The sequence below is a fragment of the Gallinula chloropus genome (assembly GCF_964237585.1).
Source record: "Gallinula chloropus genome assembly, chromosome: 2".
Lineage (NCBI taxonomy): Eukaryota > Metazoa > Chordata > Aves > Gruiformes > Rallidae > Gallinula > Gallinula chloropus.
In genome coordinates, this window is record NC_140086.1 from 127478116 (window position 1) to 127500528 (window position 22413).

At 35.9% G+C, this 22413-nt stretch overlaps 1 protein-coding gene across 3 annotated transcripts in view; it reads right to left on the reverse strand.

Moving 5' to 3' along the window:
* The window catches only part of TAX1BP1 (Tax1 binding protein 1), a 58264-nt gene that overhangs the window by 26655 nt on the left and 9196 nt on the right, over positions 1 to 22413 (reverse strand). For all 3 annotated transcript variants that reach the window (XM_084280039.1, XM_084280040.1, XM_084280038.1), the window contains exons 3-7: positions 14594 to 14696; positions 11836 to 12023; positions 9504 to 9662; positions 291 to 439; positions 81 to 171 (exon numbers count right to left, since the gene is read on the reverse strand). In XM_084280039.1, coding sequence (XP_084136165.1) covers positions 81 to 171; positions 291 to 439; positions 9504 to 9662; positions 11836 to 12023; positions 14594 to 14696 — 690 coding nt within the window. The remainder of the gene's footprint in view (positions 1 to 80; positions 172 to 290; positions 440 to 9503; positions 9663 to 11835; positions 12024 to 14593; positions 14697 to 22413) is intronic.

Below are 22413 nucleotides of genomic sequence, written 5' to 3' on the forward strand. Positions count from 1 at the left end.
AAGATTTCTCCATAAAACATTGTTACCTTCATTCAAAACCACTTTATTTCAGTGTATACCAATACAAGGAATAAAGTTACCTTATAAAGTTCTTTTTCATCCTTTTCTGTCTTTAACACACATTCGAGTTGCTCCTTCTCAAGCATCACTTTCTTCAGTTTGTCCTTCACACTAAGACATTAACAAATTAGTAACACAGAACTGTTAATATAGTAAAACCAATGCATAAAACTGCTAGTTTAACACCCAGCGAAACAAACAGTAAAATAAGGATCAAAACAACTAAATACCTGTCTAACTCAGTTTCTTTTGCAATGGCTTTCTGAGTAACAGTCATGATATCTTCTTCAAGCTGCAGAACTTTCGAAGCAGCCTCATCATGCTTCTTCTTCAAATCATCAATTTCACTTTTAAGAGCTTCTGATGCTTGAACATTATTCTTAAAAACAATTGCAAAGATGTCATTTAAGAATGCATATCTTCAGAACTACAACACACTACTGGAATTAATGCTAAAATATCACAATTTGATTGCTTTTCTTCCTTAAAGCGTATGACAAGCCCATTACAATTATATACAAATACATTAAACTTCTAAGCCCTGTTTTTCTTACCTAATTACATTATTGTCCATACTGTTCTAAGGCAGTGGACAGCTAAATGCTATCTTCACAACAGCAAAACAGCCACCTAAAGTCAGGTCATCTTAAATAACCCAGAAAAACATTGTTTTCAATAGAATGCTATATTCTTGAGAAAATAAATGACACTGAAGTAGAACACAAATACCAAGATAATATGGTACTACTTATGATACTAAAATTCAATAAAGCTCAGCTTAGTATCATCCATGACAGTGGTATGAAACAAGGTCAAGACAGACTGACCAACATGCCTGCCTACAGTGTTTGTGCAGATACTAAGGTACAAGTTGTCTTTCTGCTCTACATTTGGAAGATAAAAGCACTAGTTCATCTATTCATTTTTAAACAAAGCTTAATGTCCTGAAACAACGAGACATTACATCAAGAGAAACACATCAGCCAGAGCTTACAGAGAATGCCTACTGACCAGATTCCAACTTAACAATGGTTTAAGTACAATAAAATATAATGAGGACTGTTCTTACTCATTAATTGTCAAAACACACTGTTCACAAGTCTAATTAAGCCCTGATTTTACAAGCAACTAAACAGAAGTTTAGGCGTTATGATTTGGGGGGGATGGGGAGTAGGAGTAGGGGGGTGTTGAATTGTGAGGGGTGGTAAATGTAACTGATTATTCACTCACTTCCTAAACATTATACCAAAACATAAACTAGATTTTGATTTTTGGTATACATGCTAAAAAAAAAAAGGGACCGATACATTACAACTATTCCAAGGGGTTTATTATATATCTTAATAAAGAATTTAAAGGGATGCTGAACATACCGTCTTTTTTGAAAACAGCATTACAGATGACCCACAATTTTTGTAAAGTCTTTATTTTTTTTAAGACCCATCAGTTTCCTTCAAGCAAAAATATATGTGCTTGGTGTAATGAAGGCAGAATATTTTAATTAAAGTCAGTTTTCCAAGTAAAACGTGCTTTATAACCAGCAGCAACAACACACATTAAAACTGCTTGTCCTTCCCTAGTGTAGTGGAGACTTAATTACTTGCCCCGTTTGGAAAGCCTAGTGTAGTAAAAAGTCTATTTCAATGCATATCTGTGTTTTCTCTAAACACCACTTCGGTATAACTGTAACTGCTGTAACCCAAGTGCCTTCAAAAGAATTTAATCTGATACATTATATATACAAACTGTACAAACAGTTCAAACAGGCTGCCAAAGGTAACATATATTAAAAAGAATTAATAGCCTGAAAAAAATTCACTCTGCAAACAGCATTACAATTGATGCTGCTTTGCTAGTTATTCTAAAGGGACATGGTATTAAAATGTAAAAGTTCCATACTTAACAGATTCTCACCTAATAAACTTGTTTAGATACGACTAAAGCCTACAGTTTTGAAAGAAAAAAAGGATTAATTTTTAGAGACGACTTGTTATTTTACAGAATTCTTAGCAATTCAATTTAGATGCTGCAATCCTAGTCCCATACACTCTGGTTACAGTGGTTTCAGAGCCTGTAAAATTTAAAATGAGGGCTCTTAGACTATTTTACAGGTAAAGGTCCGCTGTGTTTTAGAAGGAATCTAAAGAGAATCACACCAACTACATGTGCAATTTCTGTTACAGAAAAGATTGTTTACTTTATTACTTTTTATCTGGCATGTCTACAAATATTATATCTTCCACTTTTTAACAAAAAAAGTGCAGCAAATGCATGAATCACTAATGAACTGGTTTAAAAGCACCTAGTAATTTGATTAATGAGTAATATTTGTGATCTTTACTTTTTACAGAACACATACATTGTAATGAAGAATGAAGGGTTGAAAATGAGCTATGCAACTCAAACTAAATTAAATTGCCTTGCACTTGGTGAATTGATTATTAATTTATTTAAATTTAAAAAAAAAAAGAGAAGCACCTTTCAAGTTTCAGCTGGACTGATTTATCTGGACACAATTTAATGCCTGGGAACCATTACGCTTTGCACCCTGTAGAGAATTTAGGGGTTCTAGACAAATTATCTGCAGAGGCCTTTCATTTATCCCACTGACATCACAGCAGCTCAAACAGAATCACGTAAAACTTGGCTGACAGCATACTCTGTTAAAGGATCTCTAAGGACAAAGGATGAACACAAGATGGTACCTTGCAGCCACTGCTTCTAAAACTCTGTTGTTGTTTGGACTGTATGTTCTAACACAAAACCTCAAGTTGCAATTTTTCTTTCTAAAATAAAATTTAAGCATTCAGTACAGTGAAACAGTAAACCAATTCTCAATAAACTCAATGATACCAAGCTTTTATCTTTGTGACTGTGGCTAGCAATAGAAATACTGCTCTAAAAACACTGAAGCCTCTCTATTCCAAGACCCAAAGATATCACAGTGGCAGTAGTTTGACTGTGTTAATCTCTTCAACTAATGTTGTTAAAAAAGTAAAACTTCACAAACTAAGACCTAACTGCAAAAGTTCATCTAAGCAGTGACAGTCACACAGCTACTGCCACAAACACTACCGATGTACAAGTTTTTTGCAGGAGGCTGGTGAAGTATTTAGACACACTACAATTTTGTGGCATGAATGGACGTTTCGGCATGTTAATTTTGTTAAACATCTTACAATTTCACTGTAAACTCTTTTGCAAAGAGTGGCTCTCATGAATACATAATTGGAACTGAAGTGCAGGCAGGATACCCAGCTAAAACATTTAGGAATCTTTCAGATCAATCTGAAATTGATTGTGAAATAAATTTCAATTAATCAGTTTAAGAAACAGCTACACACAGACAATGAAACAGCATTTTCTCTTCACAAAGATGTTTTATAGCACTCTTGGGTGCTGTAACTGCTGGTGCAAACCTGAGCAATTCTGAATGTTTAATTTGTATTTTTAAAACACTGCTTACATGGGGGTAGGGAAGGTTGTGCTTTTGCTTTCTGGGTTGGGAGGGAAGGGGGGTGCTGGTTGCTGCTTGGCTTTTTGCTTTTCATGTGTTGGGTTTGTTTGGTTTGGTGGGTTTTGGTTTTTTAAATGCTTCTCCCTGAGACAGATTTTCACCCATGCAGCATACATAAACAACATCAACACAGCTTGATTTAAAGAGGCACTGAAAAAGCACTTGATCCATTTTCACGCGCACAGTCTGAACCGGGCACAGGTACTGCTGACACATCACACTGTGCAACAGCATTCTGTCACTACCCAGCCAGAGAAACTCTCCTTATAAAACAGCATCAACAGCCACTTAAATGAATCCCTAATATTTGAATAAAACTCTCCAACAGAAGAAAGCTACTCTGCAGGTACAGCCTGTAAGTAGAACGTGGATTTAGATTGATACCCTCTTAAACTCCCCATCAGAAAGATGGGTTAGCCTACTTTTAAAAGGTTAAATGAGGAATTAAACTTCCAAAAAGTGTAACAGAACAAGTTTATCAAGTCAGTAAATTCATTTCTACCTCAGTTTCTGCCACTGTCATAACAGTAACACTACTCAAACGTTCACAGTATCAAAGAATGAACAGGTAACCCACTATCTGTTGCTTCTGTCTCAAGTTAAACATTTATGGAAACTACTGCCACCGGAGCATGGCTTGGCCCCATTGCGACACTGAGGAAAGCAGCTCAGAAAGGTTCTCCTCCCACTAGAGGGAGACAGATGACTGCAAAAGCATCACTCGCAAACTCTGCTCTCCGGAGACGCTCACAAAACCCCTGCTCACAAAACTGAATGGCTGCAGCGTGTCAGGAGTGCCACCGGTGAAAGGCTGACACGGTGACTACTGTATGTTTCTCCTGTTCAGAGCAGTAATATTAAATCTTTTAACCGTAGGCAAGGACACTGCTGCCAGCGAGCTTACACACAGTTCAAGGACACACAAAACCAGGTACACACAGACCAAATAGCATGCATTCCTATTATTTACACAGCCATAGATATATTTATGTTCTTAATGTGTAAGTTACAGATTAGCAATATTTGCATTATTATTTTCTAGATAAAATCCCACACTTGGTCTTTGATTCAATACTCTTCACTCTTCCCAAAAGTAAAATATATTCCAATAAAAGCAGCTTACTAATGTGACTCAACATACATATGTACCAGCAAGCAAGTTATCTCAGTAGGAAACCAAAGGAAAAATTGAAATATTAAAAGCAACCTGAAATAGTTCTAGTAACCATGGATCATGTGTCATCTTCTTACGTAAAATAATCATAGTGAGTAATTACATCACTATTTTAACAGTGTTACTTTACTAGAGTTGCAAGCTATACATACAGCATGATTATAAATACAAGATGCTATCAGGGTACATCATCCTAGTAAAACCAAATTAACTCTGAAACACTAACAGAAGGTTGTACGAAAGAGATGTGACATTTCTGAAACATTTCCAGTAATTCCACATTTGCCCACACAGTAGCAGCTGATTAAGTTAAACCTTCACACTCTGTAAGAGCTCATTACATGTCATCTGGGGTGGGGAGTATCTAGGAATTGCTTACCTGGCATGGAAGACACTGCAAAAGAATACTATGTTTTCCTATAACTGAAAATACAGCCCTTTTCAGAAGCCTTTTCAGAGCACGCATGTTGGGGGGAAGAAAGGGGAGAACAGGAAGGATTCAGTTACACCCTCCCTTAACTGACCTTGTCAGAACTACATAGTGTGTTAAGAATCCACTGGGTAAGAGAAGAAAAGAGAAGCCTAAAAGAAAGACTACGTTTGTCCCAAGTTCTACAGTACCTTAAGCTTTGGCAGGGCAGGGAATTAACACAACTTAATCATTACATATGAAGTGTGCACTAAAACCAGCAGGGCTGGAGAGCACACTCCCTCTGAGCGTGAACACCGACTAGCACAGAGCTGTGTGTCTTGCAAATACTCTTTTTCTGTTTTGGTGGTGATGTCAACCTGAGAAAACTAACACCTACAGAGCCATTAATGTGTTGAATACAAATAAAACCACAGATTTTTAACTCCAACGTGATAGCATACTAAAACAACAACCAAACCAAAACCTAAAAAAAATAATCCGAAGCCTTTAGACACAAGTAGTGCTGCCACATACACTAGAAGCTGTGTTTCAACAGCTCTAATAGCACATCATCCCTTTATGTCTTGAATGCATCTGTTTCACCTGTCTTTAGTAGGAAATGAGATGGCTATTTTTTAGGAAGACAACAAACCCCTCTGTATCTCCAGAACAATGAGGGCACTGTTAAACTGAAATGTGTAGTTTGTTGTGGCCAGTACAGTCTGAAGTACACAGGAACTCACCTGGCTTTAAAACTCAAGGAATGGGAATCTTTCATCAACTAAAACCATGCATAGAGACAAATATTTGAACTTTGTGGAATGCTGACTGTATTATACCCTAATAGACACTTCAGTATGCCATGTTGTTAATGGATCGAATGCCCAGAACTCTCTGAGAGTAACTAGGTGGGAAAGACAGATCAAATAATCAAGAGTGGGAGGGAAACACTGAGGTATAGCTGTCAACTATCCTGTCTGTATCAAGAAATCAATGTTTCTACAGACACTTCTCTGTGATCCAAACTACTCCTGAACTATTTGTGAAAACAGAGGACTGATAAAAATCAAATACCAAAGAGGAAAGTAGCCTAAAGGGATACGAATAAACATGAGTAAAAAGAAGGAATTTAAGAGAACCCTGTTTTAACAAAACACTCTTATGAACTCAGGGCTTTTCCATAATTAATGTACCTTCTCTTAGTTACACTGTACCAAAGGAAGACAATTTAGGTACTTTTGTAAGCCCTAACCATACCACCCACATTCTGTCCAGTTGAATTATAAAAACGTAAGGTAGCTTAATAATGTATTTGATCAAGACAAAAACATGAACTCAGATACCCTTATTATTTGCTCAGAATAAACTAAAGACTTTTTAGAAAAGGGGTAGACTGATGAGTATTTTGTATGTCCCTTATCACAACACAAATGTTAATAAACAAATAGTAGTTGCCAATACATCAGCAGCATAAAGAGCTCTGCACTCAATTAGAATTAAATGCTTGTGTCTGTACAGATGTATCCACTTCCTTTCCTCATGCAACTGCTGCCTTTTCTTTTTATATACACACAGTACACTTTGTACCATTGTGGTTTTTTAGAGGGCTCTCTGGACAAGCAGAAATACGATCTGTGCATTTCCTGATGGAAGCACTTATAAAAAGGAAAAAATTACTATGTTGATAAGATTGTACGTAAGTCAAATGCAGCTCTAGCTTTAAGTGACAGAAGCCTTTATTTCTGTTAAAAATATACTTCATCTTAAACTACAACAGTAATGATATGTAGTGTTTAAAATAATTATATTTTCTTACATGGGCTATTTCGTTTTATTGTTTTTCTTCAGCCTAATATGCTCAAAAATATATTGAAAGACTTTTTAATAGAACTCCAAACAGTTAAACCTTAAATTATACTTTTTTTAAAAAAAATATTAATTTTAAATTCATCAACTCCACTTTTTATCTATTAATGTACCAAAAATTTAGAGCTTAACAAAAAAATGACAAGATCGCACCAGGAATAAAAGAATAAAACACCCACTGAATTGCTTAGTTAAAAGAACCATTCTGTTACTTAAAAAACCAAAACCACTCACCTGAGCCAAACCAAAACAACCCAGCTCATACTAAACATAGGCAAAGATTACATAAAATACACATATATTTTGATTACTCAGCATCTCCAGGTAAACCCATATAGTCCCACATAAAAAAACCTGCCAATTCAATATATTGTTTAGGTTTATCACCAATTATTCACATCACATAATGCTGACTAGATTAGGTGGAGTTATTTTGGGGAGCAGTTTTGGAGGGTTGGTTTGGTTAGGGGTTGGTTTGGTTTTTTAACAAACCACAAGGAAAATAAAAGCCTACATACTGTAATCCAGAGAAGTGCTACATAACCGTTGCTGAGGAATCTCTAAATCAACCCATTAACGCGCCAGTGTTCTCAGCAAAGATAAATCATATAATCCCTTGACCCACTGCTTTATTTCAAGTACTGGGGTAGGCAGACAAGGACAGTAAGAAGGGAAGTCATTGTTGAGATTGGTATGTTTAGAGAAAGTTCATTAAAGACTTTTCAATGCTGAAAAAGTGAACTAATTTCATCTGAGTTAGTAGATGCCTTTTAACTTTCAGGAGTAACACTGGATTTTTATTCTGCTTATGTATATAAACAAGTTGAAAGATTTTTCAACTCAGCAGGTCTTTTTTTTAAAGTGAAAAACAGTGAATAGAACATAAAAGATGCAAAATAAGACAAAAAGTGATTGACTGAGTTAGAAAACTTCAATAGTATTCCACACAGGTGACAAGCTGCACCAGCCTCAGATCAGTTGTCTTACCTACAGCAGGGCTAAATGTAACCAAGAAGCTCTTTATACTACATCACCAATTCAATGAAACAAAAAACTAAACACTCCTGAAATTAAATTCTAATTACTACTTTCTGGTATATTCAAGGAAAAAGTATTTTGGGATTACAGAAATTCACAGGAAAGTGTGAGAAAATATCAAGACATTTTTGCTCCTCTACAGTCCAACTGTATCCTTGCTGGACAGCCATCAAAATCCCATTTGACAAATTGTTCTAAACCTGCATTGTAAAGTTAACATGGACTAAAACTCATAATTTACTTTTAAACTTTTTTTTTAAGTGAGAATTTCAAATTACAATGAAAAGTATCAAAGCAGCTCATTCAGATTTTTCCACCAAGTCTGTGATTCTGCAAATCCACGAAATGCACACTTTTAACTACCTAATTCTTGTCTCATTGAGTTAAATCAGTCCTCCCATGTACTTGAAACTGAAGTCATTCTTTTACAGGAAAAACTTTTCTCCAAACAAGACCATATCCTTTCTTCTTTTCCTTACCCTACAATCTAGTGCATTTCTTTATGATTGTTCAAAAGTAAGCTACAAAGTTTCAACAGTTTCAAATTCCCTCAACAAATTTCTTTCTATTAAAGGTGCAATTTCAATGCAGAACTGTTGACATATACATACTAGGACTCAGAAATAGCCTATTAACTGCTGTCCACAGCTAAATTATATAGGCTTCATTACTTCAAATTTGTCCATGTCACCACCTACCCTCCCACATGTTTTTAATCTTCTCCTAAAAGTTGCTTTTTTTAAAAAGCAGAAGTGTAAAAACAGATTAGTGCCTTTTTTTTTTTTGTGCCTTATTTAATAATATTAGATTTCCTCCTCACCATAAATAGTATTCCAAATTAAGTTTGCTTTGGTTTAGGCTAGATTTGTATTTTCACTATGAATTAACATTATAAATTAATTTTTAGGTTTGTGCTTCTTTTCCCTCTTAAAATCTTCAGACCTTTGCAAAGCCTTTAAGAGTACTGACTAGTTCCTTTTTGCTCTTTGTAGGCCCTGCCAGTAGTATTCTCTGTTAAGCTTTGATCTTTGCTTTTAATGCCAATATTTTTTTTTTACCATTTTCAACACCCTGTGTACTATGTAGTTATTCCTTAATGGGAATTTTTAGAAATACCATCCTCCGTTTTAAGTGAATGTAAGCAAACTTTAAACTACCAACTGCTTTCCACTATGAATGTTAAATGTCAAACATCTGGTAACAGTTGTCATCGATTATCTTACCAAGCCTGGTACCAAAAGCCTTAAATATTTTAACCATTTTACGACATAAAAGGAATAGTGGCAGGAGGTTAATAAGAACTGACCTATTCTAGTGTAAATGTCTATCTAACTGCCGAGGGGGTTTGATAGCTGATTTTCACCCAGTTTAACTGGTTCTTGAAAAAGGAGGATTACAGACGCTATGAGTCAGCTTTAATCAGTCAAACAACTAACCTTTTGCTCTGTTTGCAGTTGGTCATATCTCTGTTTTTCATGGTTAAGTTCTTTTTCCAGTCTTTCAACTTGATCTCTGAGTTGTGTCGTCTCCTTTTCCAGAACAGACGTTACCTTTAATAGCTCTTCTTTTTCTTTTATTATTTTTTCAATTTTAAACTGTAAAAACAAAAACATTATTTTATGGTAACTTTTCTCCCCCTCAATCCTATCAAATAAGTGTATAATAAAGTACTCCAGAGTTTGAGCATAGGTTATCTTTCAATTTTCCCCTTATTCCCAAATTTCTTAAGTTTCACTGCTTTAACTGAATAGTACTGTGCTACCATTAGACAACACATTTTGTAGTGTGCAGATTTATACTCAAGTTTTCTCTCTCCTTAAACGATGTGCCTTTACTGTTCCCAAGTGAGAGCAGCTATGGAGGAGCTAATTATGATGATGACAGCTTGGTAAAAAAAATGGCTGCTGAGTGTAAACACACACACACACACACACACACACACACACACAAAGCAACCTTCGAGGAATTTCACCAAAAAAATGAACAAACACACACAGCCAAAAGGAAGGACTGGAATGTGAACTGCAGCCTTTCAATACTTAAAGAGGGCTTATAAGAAAAATGGGGACAGACTTTTTAGCATGGCCTGTAGCAACTGGACAGTGGGTAATGTTTTTTAATTAAGAGAGAGTACATTTGGGCCAAATATTTTTTTTTTCTATAATGAGGTTGGTGAACTACTGGAACAGGGTGACTGATGAGATGGTAGATGCTTGCATTGGCCTTAGCTGGGGTAATTTTCTTCAGACTAGCTGGTAGTGGACTTGTATGTAGTGCACTTGTGCTGCAAACAATGTTGGTAATACAGACATGCCTTCATTATTGCAGAGTCAAGGCCTTTTCTGCTTCTTACACCACCCTGCCAGTGAGTATACTGGGCATGCACAAGACACTGGGAAGGAACACAGCCAGGACAGCTGACCAAAAGGGTATTCCATACCATAGGACATCATGCTCAGCATATGAAGCTGGAGGAAGAGTACATTCAAAATGATGGCATTTGTCTGCTCAAGTAACCATTACTCATGATGTTCCCTGCTTTCCTGGAGATGGCTGAACACGTGCCTGCCAATGGGAATTGGTGAGTGAATTCCGTTTTGATTTGCTTGCATGCATGACTCTTGTTTTACCTATTAAACTGTCTTTATGCCAATCCACGAGGCTTCTCACTTTTATGATTCTCTCTCCCATCCCACTGAGAGGGGAGTGAGCAAGTGGCTGTGTGGGGCTTAGCTGCAGGCTGGGGTTAAGCCATGACATTGCTCCATCCCTGGAAACATTCACAGTCAGGTTGGACAGGGCTTTGAGCAACCTGATCTAGTTGAAGATTTCTCTGTTCACTGAAGGAGGGTTGGACTAGATGACCTTTACAGGGTCCCTTCCAACCTAAACTATTCTATCATTTTATGAACCAAGATAACAACAAAGGTTTGAAATAATGTTTTTCTTTTACTTTAGTACTATGAGTACATATCTGAAGAGCAAAAATATCCCAGATAAACCTCCATATTCCTAAATTTTTTCAAGCGAAATTAAATACATGCACATAGATGTCTAGACACAACTGACAAATTGATAAAACATCTGATGGCAAGGTAAGGAAATTGTAATTAGCAATTTTCCAACAAACAACTCATACAATCAACTTGCTTTTCTTTGGGGGATTTTTTGTTTGGTTTTGTGGTTGGGGTTTTTTGTTTGTTCTGTGGGTTGTGTTCTTTTTAAGAGTAGTTTTAAGCCTACAAAATATCAACAAGCAAATGGAAACAGCTTGACTCTGGATATAAGCATACAAGTTTAACCACATCCAGCCAGCAAAGAACATGACACAGAACTCTGCTTCAAATTAAACAAGATCTGTTCTAACATACTTGGGCACCTGCAATTATTCACCTTAGTTTCCAGGGTTCCTCACTTGTGCACAAGTATAGCCTTTTTTTTTTTTTTACCCCTTACATCAAGCCTCATTTCACACAAAGGCTAACTTTTCCCCCTCCAGTTAGTTGGAGGGTACATATGTAGACAACTAGCCACTCTCTTGCAGTTTCCAAGTCTGTGTTTAGTACTAACATTGCACCTATAACCGGCTTGAAAATCTTTATTCATTTAATCTGCAAACTGCAACCAAATAACGGAGAACAAGCCACAGATATACATGTACATACGTAGGGCTTTTTCCTCCTTGTTTGCTCCTCAATATTATATCCTGTGAGTGTGTGTGTATATAAAAAAAAGTAGGATGATATTTTAAGAATTGTTGAATCAAACCTCAAGAAGTCCAGCTTTTGTGGTCACCACTAACATATCAGAGTTTCCTTCATCTTCCATAGTGAGTAGTTCTTCAACAGGGGAAGAGGTACGAAACTGGAAAGGTGTACTTGCTCCACGGATTTCTCCTTTATGAGTCACATAACAGAACTGGTAAAACTCGCCGTCGTCATTTGGTAGGTAATATCCTATCAAAATAAATACATGTGTGAAGAAACATTCTACACAAACATAGAAGTCTCCATCAGCTCATGTTTGACTTAAGAATGTTGTGCTCTGTAAAGCTCTCACCTTGAGCATGATACTAGCACTACAAATTCCCACCCAGTGTTCAACGCAGCAAGTGATGTCACCGATTTCTGTTCATATTTCACCACAATTCAACCTGCTCCCTTTCTAACTTCATAATTTATTTCTATCCACCAATTTTTATTCCAAATTCCTAGAAGACTTTTCCCATTACTCTCAGCTATTTTTCCTACAAATGGTAAAACATTACACATGCTACACAGACAGCACTTGTACCAAACACTTCCACTAGTCTTGTATTTTATCAAATGGAGCTCAGGGAGCAGCATCCTCATTTCAAAACCTCAGGATTCTGAGCTTTTGGACCTGACTACACTTTCCTATGTAGTACTACACTTGTGGTTTACCTGATTCAATGCTTAAATAAGGTGACACTATGTGGAAACAAATTCAAAACAATCGAATTGAGGACAACCTACTTCATAGCTCCAGCAAGTTCTAACATTGGTTCAGATAAAGTGATTTAAAAACTACTTAAATTCTTTTTTCTTGTATCTAATATGTACTGAAAAAAAGGGATTTGTGATTGTTTTCTTCCAGATACCTATCTGATGATAAAAAAATTAATTTAAAGCACGTTGCACAACATTTACTATTTATCTCAGTTAATTAAGCTCCTGTAAGCTCTACTGATCTCATCTCAGCAGCACTAAAATATCTTGCCAAACACAACTGGGAGACTGTCTGAATGGAGATTAAATCTGGCACCTCTATAAAAGTGCTAGAATTTCAGCAAGGAATTTAACAGATCAGAGTTATCTGGTCTTTTCAAGTGTGGCAAAACTTCTAAGTACAAAGGCCTGATAATGGTATGTACAGTCCTAGGTTTCTAGGTGACTTTCAGTTTCAGTCCAACCCAATTTCATTCATTCAGTGAATTTTGGTAACTGTGAGAGAAACAAAATACTTCCTTCCAGTTCCTACAGAACTCACATACTTTTAAGATTTTTAGGTCTTAAAAAGGTCAGATCAAGCAGATATGACCATCATTAAAAGTATCAGAAAAAATGACCTGGATAGAAGAAAAATAACCTCTTCCCAGCTATCACTATTTGCAGCTTTAACAAGACAACAACCTAACACAGTAATCACTTCAGGACTTTATTAATTATTTTTCTATGTATTTGAAGCAATAAACACACACGAAGACTAAAGCCAACTCTAGGAAGTAATAAAGAACATAAGATGGTATATAAAATTACGTTAGTAAGCGGAAAAACATTACATGACTTTAATGGACATGCTCATTTTACGTGCCACTTTGAAACATACATGCAGATTTTTGATATCTGTAATGTTCTGTGGCAAAATCTACTGCACGTTGTATTATACAAGCATCGTCTCTATCTCCATTCTGGCCCTGTCACTTGGTAGCTTACTCCTGCTTCTTTAAACATGAACAATGGATAATCCACTCATGCCATGGGTAGCTGATTTTAGAGACATCTGTCACTTCCCATTATATCCCTTTCCCAGGTTGAAAAACCTGGCAGAAGGAAGTTCTGAAGGTCACCCAGTCCAGTGTTGTCAGCACTACTCTGAGGCTACCGTGGCAGTGTCTAGCCAAGCACGTGGAATTTCCCTCCTTCCAAACCAGGGATACCTGTCCAGGTACTGCACTATTCCCTCTTGGTAAAAAAAAAGTAAATAAATAAAATTCTTCCTAATGCTAGATGGAAACCTCCCAGGCCACAATCCATGGCCACTGTCCTTTTTTATATTTCATGAGAACAGTGTAGTTCTGCCATCTTTGTAACTCCACATCTTTATACAGCAGCTATTTCTTAATTTTGATCTTCCTTGTTGCATTTTGTTCATTTATTCTACTATATCTTTTTTTTTTTTTTTGAGATTGGGAAGGGGACAGAGAGAATCCAGTCCCCACATAGCTTTGAAAATGCAGTTAATCCTACAGATGCATACAGTGGTGTAACATTTTCTGCTTTGTTCTTTATTCTTTATTCATCAATTCCTCTCTGTCAAAAGGTCCTCAACAACTCTCTCACAACTCTGAACTTTCACCAAACTATCCCCTACATTACCTATACTCTGACAGAATCATTTCAACACAGAATGATGCCTGAAGTCAAGAGACCAAAAGACACAATGCATTAAAGAGATGCCAAGATTAAAAAAGCCCTGATGATGACTAAAAGTCATTTTCTGTACTTGAATAGTTTCCAGCAGATCTTCTATTTTTATCAGTCATGAATACTGTCTGCTACTATGTAAAAACATACCAAGTCACATACCTCCCCTTAAAATTTCCTTGGTATGTAGGAGAAGACTGAACTTCATACAGTGAAAATGAAGTGGAAAATTCTCCTCCAGTTTACATTTGTAAGAGTCTGGAACTACCATACAACTCTCAGCATTGTAACAAACAGATCGAGTATGTACAAAGCTATGTAGGCTGGAAAATAAGAGGGCAATACTGTTTCACATTCACCTTGAAAAGTCAGCACACAGTTAACAGTCGATCCTTCCACATAATTTTCTGGCATAGGTGACCAAAGAAATGTGTAATAGTCTCTTGCAGTACTCCATCCAACCTAAAATAAAACAAACAAACAAAAAAAAAAAAAAAAAAAAAAAGAGAAATAAAGAGAAAATGTTAAGCAGGAAAGCAGCGGAATGTGCTCTACACAGTTAAGATATCATGGTCTGGCCTTTACAACATACTGCAATACACACATTTCTGCTTCAACATGCAATAAAAAGATACTTACAATGTTTACAAATCAGGAATATTTTAACAAGCATGTCAAAGATTTAGCATGAATTTTATTATGCTTGTTACCTAAGGCAGTAAATGGGTCTAAAGCAATAAAAGGGTCTATATAAATTAAAACACCAGACAGTTTTCACTATACATTAAACTATTTGGTACATTTATTTTTTTCATTTAAAGATACACATTAGTATATTAAAAATACAAAAATACTAATTCTGAAATTTATAGCAAGATTTTCTTAGTGTAAGATCTGCCAGTGCTGACTGTTTTGTCACCACAATCCAACAGCTTCATCAGAAAATATAAAGAAGGAAAAAAAAAAAAAAAAGACAGGTCTCCTACTGAAAAGGCCAAATTTGACAGGGCTAAGCTAGCACCTTTTGGACAACTTCTGCAACACTAAAGACCAGTATTTCACTGGAATACTAATTCTTCCATACCGACATTCTATGTCCTCAAGGGAAAAAAAACCAAACCTACATGAAAACATAATTCTGGTAAATTGGTGCTGTCTTCTCACAAACTTTCAGACTTCCCACAACAGTGAGACTTCTCACTGAGACTTCTCACAACAGTACAGCAAGAAAAGCTGTCCTCTGATGAAACATATTTCAACAAGCTTGAAATATATGCACCTAACCTGAAACCCAAAGCAACTACTGTAAAGCAATGGGTATTAATAACAGAGTAACAGTAAAGGAGAACAAATTTGGTTTATTCCACTGACTTAAAATACCAAAAAACCTTGTCAGAAGTGCAGTATGATTTATAAGTAACTAGGTATAACGCCTTGGGAGAGCTAAGAAGACAAAAAGGGGCAAATTGTCTATCAGGTAAGATAGCACTGCAAGAGAAAGATGGAGAAGAACAGAAAACAGTAAAAAACCCAACAACCAAAAAAAAAAGTTATCAATCATGATTTCTATTCTTTCACTGGACAAAACATCTAAACTTCAAGTTCGCACCAAATCCTCCTCTATGAAGGATACTGCAATAGTGCATTTTAAATGCATTAACAACATTTTTCTAAGGAGTTTTCAGCTTTAAAAAAAACCCAACAGATGTTTAGAGAGGTGAAGAGCAGAACAAAAACTAATTCAGTAACAACTATATTTATACAAGCATACATTTTTACATATAAAAATTGATTACTGGTATTAGTAAAAGAAAGACCAAGTAGATTATTCCATAGATACCCATTAGATTTCTTCACTTTATATTAGTGTGGGAAAAGCTAATGTTTGGAAAACAAGAACTGGTCTGAGATTAGGCCTTTATCATATCATACCAGAATGGAATCACCTGTAATTCTGAAGCCTATTCTTAGCCAAAATTTTTGAGATTTTTGGGACACCTCCTATCAAGGAGCTTTCAAAGGTATGAATGAAATGAGATTTCCTGGGGTGGTTATTCCCACACTGCTAAACATCTCAGAACTAATATGGAATGCTCCTCCAGTAACTTGAAGGAGGGGTGTAAGCAATTTTTCCCCCTCAATAAAAGTTCATTGAGAAAATATTTTTTTTTCTCTTAAGGTCAGAAAAGGGAAGCATATGCCATTACTTACAGAATCATAGAATGTGTCAGGTTGGAAGGGACCTTTCAGGGCCAAGTAGTCCAACCCCCTGCAGTAAGCAGGGACACCTTTACTAGATCAGGTTGCCAAGCCCCATCAAGCCTGACCTTGAATATCTCCAGGGATGGGGCCTCCACTACCTCTCTGGACAACCTGTTCCAGTGATCTATCACCTTCATATTGAAGAATTTTTTTTTAATGTCTAGTCTAAATCTCCCCTTTTCAAGTTTCAAACCATTATTCCTCATCCTACTGCTACATGCCCTCCCAAACGGTTCCTCCCTGGCTTAAAATAAAGCAAGCAGAGAGCTTTTAAAATTTAGTTCTAAATAAAAAAAAAAAAACAGTTTCCCTTCTGAAGTTATCAAGTCCTCAAACAAATACTGTATAGAACTTAAGTAGTCTTTTCATTCTACTTTAGCTTTCAGTTCTGGATTAAAAAAAAACCACCAAAAACCCCCACAAAAAACACAGCACACACACTGATTCTGATGTTTTCCAGAGTAAATTAACATCCTTCCTTTCGAGAATTAACACTTCAGATAACACAGAGAGAAGGAACAAAACCCAGAGAATATAAAACCAAAAAGCAATCACTTTAAGAGATCAGCTCAAATTCTGGCTCAACTTTTCTTTGGGACTGTACCTTTTTTCTTTTTTTAATGTCACATTTTTATTTATAAATTTAATAATCTGGAAACCATAAATTATTTTAATGAATACTGTACCTGTAACTTCAAGCCACATGAAGATTAGTTTTTAAGGTCATGTAAAACTTCAGTCATATTGATACAAACAAAAGAATAACTACACAGATCTTTACAATGATACCACTGGATTGCCACAGGATTATTTATTACTTGACAAGGAACAAAACCAAAGTAATGATAAGCCGAGAAGAAAATAAATATAAATTAAGTAATGGACGTTTTAGATTATTTTCTTAAGATCCTACACCTATTAACAGGTTTCAATGAAACTTGTTTTAGTGCTTTACATCTTTGGACAATATTCTCTTTAATAAACCTAGTATGAAGTACACAGTAGTTCAGAAATATAAAATACTCCTACTACAGTTATAACGTTCTCTATGGCAACAGATTATACTATCACAGATGTAAGACTATAAAGACACTTTGAATGGCTCAGCAATAATTTAAATGTGACCTTTGACAAAGATATTTCTTTCAGCTCAGAAGGAAATGGCTGCCTAAAAATAGGGTTAAAACTATATAGAGAAATTTTAAGACTGCTTAAGGGAAGAGAAACAAAAATTCAGATAAACTAAAACTAGTGGCAAAAGCTACGGAGGAAATCAACAAAGAAGGAAAACGATTAAAAGGATAAAGAGAATACTTGTCAACAAACCCACTGTGATTTTATATGAAAAATTAAATACTGTATCTCTGGAAGCATCATCATAATCATCAGGCATATTGGATTGGAAAAAAAAACCTTTCATTTTAATGAATGGAATCAGAAATAGTAGACTGTTTCTCTGACTGATCAAAGCAAGAACGCTTCCTAGAATTAATGTAGACCTTCCTCCAGCTTAGTCTCCAGAGAGGGAGATGAGTCCAAATCCCCACAATAACCCATTTGCTGTGAAGACCTTACCGTGGACTGACAGGAGAAAAACCGCTATTTAAGGCAAATGTCCACATAAGGTGGTTTTGTTGTCTTTTTTGTTGTCATTTTGTGTGTTTGTTCTTTCAGTTAAGGAAACCATTACAGGAATTGGCTCACACAATTCTGCTTGGGGTGTACTGAAAAAGGGCAAGTTGAAGCTTTCCTCATGAACGTAAGAATTTGTGCTTTATGAATATTCCTGGTAACAGTGCAGGATTCAAGAAATTAGATAATTCAGCAGGCAGGTGTTGTTAAACACAATTAGCATGGGGTAATTACTATCAATAAGGTACTGTACATTGGAGAAAACCTGAAAAAACAGTTTGAAAAATAGAGGTATTTACTAATTGCATAGCCACAATTTCTTAAGTGCCACTTTCATGAAAGCTATAGAATTTGGATGTGGCAATTCCTGAGCACAAAGGAAAGAGTCAGCATATTCCTTAATTTTGTACTTTGAAAACTCAATGTTTTGTTAAATTAAAATCAGATAAATTAATCCTAGACTTTTGTTTTCAGAAATACTTTCTCCATAGAACAACGTTCAAGTAGCAGAGAACAGATAATCTTGCCACCATACAAAAACCTTTTGCAGCTGATTTTCCAGTTTTGGGGTGAATAATTTCAAACACAGATTTTCTTAGAATTTTAAATCAGTCTGACAAGCATAAGCTTGTCCTCCAATACTTGAGAAGCCCTCAGCATGAAAATAGAAGCAGGGCTGCTTTGTGTCCAGCCTCACTCTAGTACTCCACTGGAATGTGAACGCATGGTAAAAAGAAAGAGCATATGATATATAGATATTATTTAAATGCTCCCCAGACCCTTAATCACAAATTTGTATCTGTTAGTATCCTTTTTCACATCTTTCAGATTCTACTTGCCTCAAAGTTTAAACAAACAAAACCCAACAATTTTACAGCAAAGTAGAAAATGGAAATAAGTGCTTCTGTATTTGATTTACTTACATCTGGCAGTATTATTTCTATATAAAAAGAAAATAAAAAAACTGGAACCTAACAGCACTGGCACAATGCATCAGAAAACAAGGGCAGACAGAGAGAGGTCTTTTACTATTACCAGAGAAAAATCCTTAGGCCTGTAAGAACGGCCTATTTCAACTGCCAAAACAGCTGCTATGACTAACAGTGAGCATGTGTATTCATGAAAACACTACAGAAAATACACAAATGCTAGGAAACACAATTTCTATATTTGAAATTCAGTAACACCAAATAGTCATTGAGAGAAATTATATCTGTTATAAACCTGTATGTAAAATCAAGCCTTCAAGTACACCATTTTCTGTTTCTTTCATTTACTGACCAAGTTCTAAAAACTTACAGCCTAAATACTTAAGCTACAAGCAGATTTATTTACATTAATAATTAGAACTTAAACTATTACAAAAGGGAAATTAGGGGACAGATGTAGAAATCCATACTTCATTCCTCTTTGGGCCTCTGTGGTGGTTTGACCCCTGCAGCCCCCCCTTCTCCACCAAAACCCTGCCACGCAAAACCACAACAGCCTCATGTGAAATTACGGTCCTATTTTGCAATGAAGAACATCTTCTGATGTAATAAACGTGAAACCAAAGTTTAAAAAAACACCACAACATTTTCATTAGAATGTTAACTGAAACAGCATACAAAGAAGCCAGATAAAAATATATTTTTACAACATTTTTTTTCCTTTTTAGTTGATACTGTTAACTGGAAGAGTATTTGATTTTTAAAAAGTACTAAGATTTCAGAGTAAGATTTTGAAAACGAAAGCAATTCAAGTGAAACACTATCTTGATCAAAACAGCTACAGACTTTGTTGCTGTACAAGGACCTCTGCTGGAACTCCTTTAATGAAAATACTCACATAGCAGATAGAAAACACACCTTTGCATCCTTACCCTCCCACCCCCACAAAAGAATCAACCACAATACAGAACACAAGACAAGACCGAGTAATGTCAACTTGTAATTTAGAACCTTGTTACAATCAAAGTGCGAAAGCTGATTTGACCTTCAGGAATCTTTAACTAAATGAGGCATTTCAACTGAACTCACTGTGAAACTTTCTGTGAGCCAAGGGGTACAAGAAGCACAGTTTACTAGTCTAATTTTAAGAAGTTGGCATAGGTAATGGTAGACATGACAATACTCAGAATTACACATTGCGTAATTACAAATTACACAAGAACTCCAGCACAAAACCTTCTGAAGCTCAGAGGAAGAGGAAGGAGAATGACATATCAAGCTACGCACAAGACACTGAAAACCCTGAACTCAAGTTCATTATCTGATGCATTGGCTGGCTCTACCATTACCCTTTAAGAAATTAACTGAAAACTATGATACTGGGCTCACTTAAAAACTCAATAATTAACATACTTATTTCTTAGACAAAAGATCAAAGAAGACTTTGATAATGCAACTGCCCTAAACCAAAAGATAAAAAAAAATTACATGCTAAAATTAGAAATAGTTTCTGCTAGCAACCTGGTGTTAAACATCATCCTTCTTTTCTCGTTCTACATTTAACTCTCACAAACTCTAATCAGAAATGCATTTTTAAATTCTCAGGCTGCATAAATTCTGACGCTCTTACTTTCCAGGCATCAACCATAACAACCCAGAAATCAAAAACCTTCTTTCACCTTCTCAGTCCATCATTTTAAGGCAAACACATGACTTGAACATCATGTCTCCTACAAGCATGTCATACTGAGATTATGTTATGTACAGTGGGCTACTCAAACCATACTTTATTTAATTCCCCTTCCATAAAATGGTAAGCTTTAACAGTCCATTACAGAGTAATCTATTCACTATATTCCTATTTCCTGCTTTTAAGCAATAAGGCTTATTTCAATTTAAGACATCATAAGCTACTTTTTAGTTATATAAACTATCTCTGTAGTCACAGTAGAAATGTTGAAATCGGGTAAAGGTTAATATGTCTAACACCAAGTACTTTGCAATTTGGCTGGGCAAGTAGGGACAACTCAGCTGTTTGCAATGCTCACACCAGGCAGGTTTTCCTTCTGCTAGTAAATAGGTATGTAGTCATCATTAAAGTTTTTTTCTTCCCCTACACTGCCCCACACATGCAAGCCTCTCTTGCACTTCATTTATCAAACTTCATTTTTAATTTCTCGAGTAATGAGATGAACATGGAGAATAAACACTTTTTATTTTGTTCAGTTTCTTTCATTTTACAATGCCTTAGTAAAGTCAGTAAACTCCGTTTTGAGAGAGTGCTTTAAAGAAACACCACTGTCAGTGACGCTTACTTGGCATTTTCTTCCTTAGACACAGAAAGCTGTTACACAACTGTAAGAACAGCAGAAGAACAGCAGAATTCATTCAGCTGCACTTGAGTGTCTTACTGATTGATGCCACACATGCAGTAACCGCAGCACACCAAGGAAGCAAACCCAGGAAATGCTTAGATGAACCAACTCTGACATTACGAACGAGCCTTTGTTGCACATATGAACCAATATTTAAAAAAAAAACACAACCAAACTGCTCAGAGTAAAGAGCATGCCCTTTCTACAGCTGGTAAGGTAAACTGTATAATTTGCAAAGTATTTTGGCAAAGTACCCCAAGTGCTCCACAACAACAACAAACTACCACTGAAAGAAACAACATTACAGACAGCAAATAAGGTTTTGGACATATGATATATGGTATAATTACTACCGACAACAGTGACAGTCAGCAGCCATTACATATTTCACATGGTAAGAAATAGTTATTTTGACCCAAACCACAGAAAACACAAGTGTCTAAGCAAAATGCAAATGGACTGAGTATCCCACAAAGACATTTCCCCACAGCAGGCTTTATTCATGCCGTAACTCAAAAAAGTGTTACTTGAAAGCCACCGTAGTGTTAATGCCACTGTAGCCTGTAACAGTCTACAAAAGGCAACTACAGGTAAAAAAAGAAATACCATAAGCCAATTAACAGATGGAAAAATTAAAGCATCTGCTGCTATCAGAGAAAATTACTGATACTTAACTGTTAACACTGACATGCTGCTGACACAATATACTTTTGAACACATGCATCATCAATGTCAAGATGCCAGTTCTGAAAAAATGAAATAGTACAGAAAGCTTCAGAACATGGACATCTAGAAAAATACTTACTGAAGTATTAAGTACGCTTTAGTAACATTTAAGGCATAGACCTTTCAAAATAAGTAAACAACAAAGTCTAAGCTACAACCTTGGTTTTTTTTAGTATGTCTGCAATCACCATATACATACCACATGCAAGTTTGACTTATGTCAGTCCAAGCCACTTAAGCCTTGACTTCAGACAC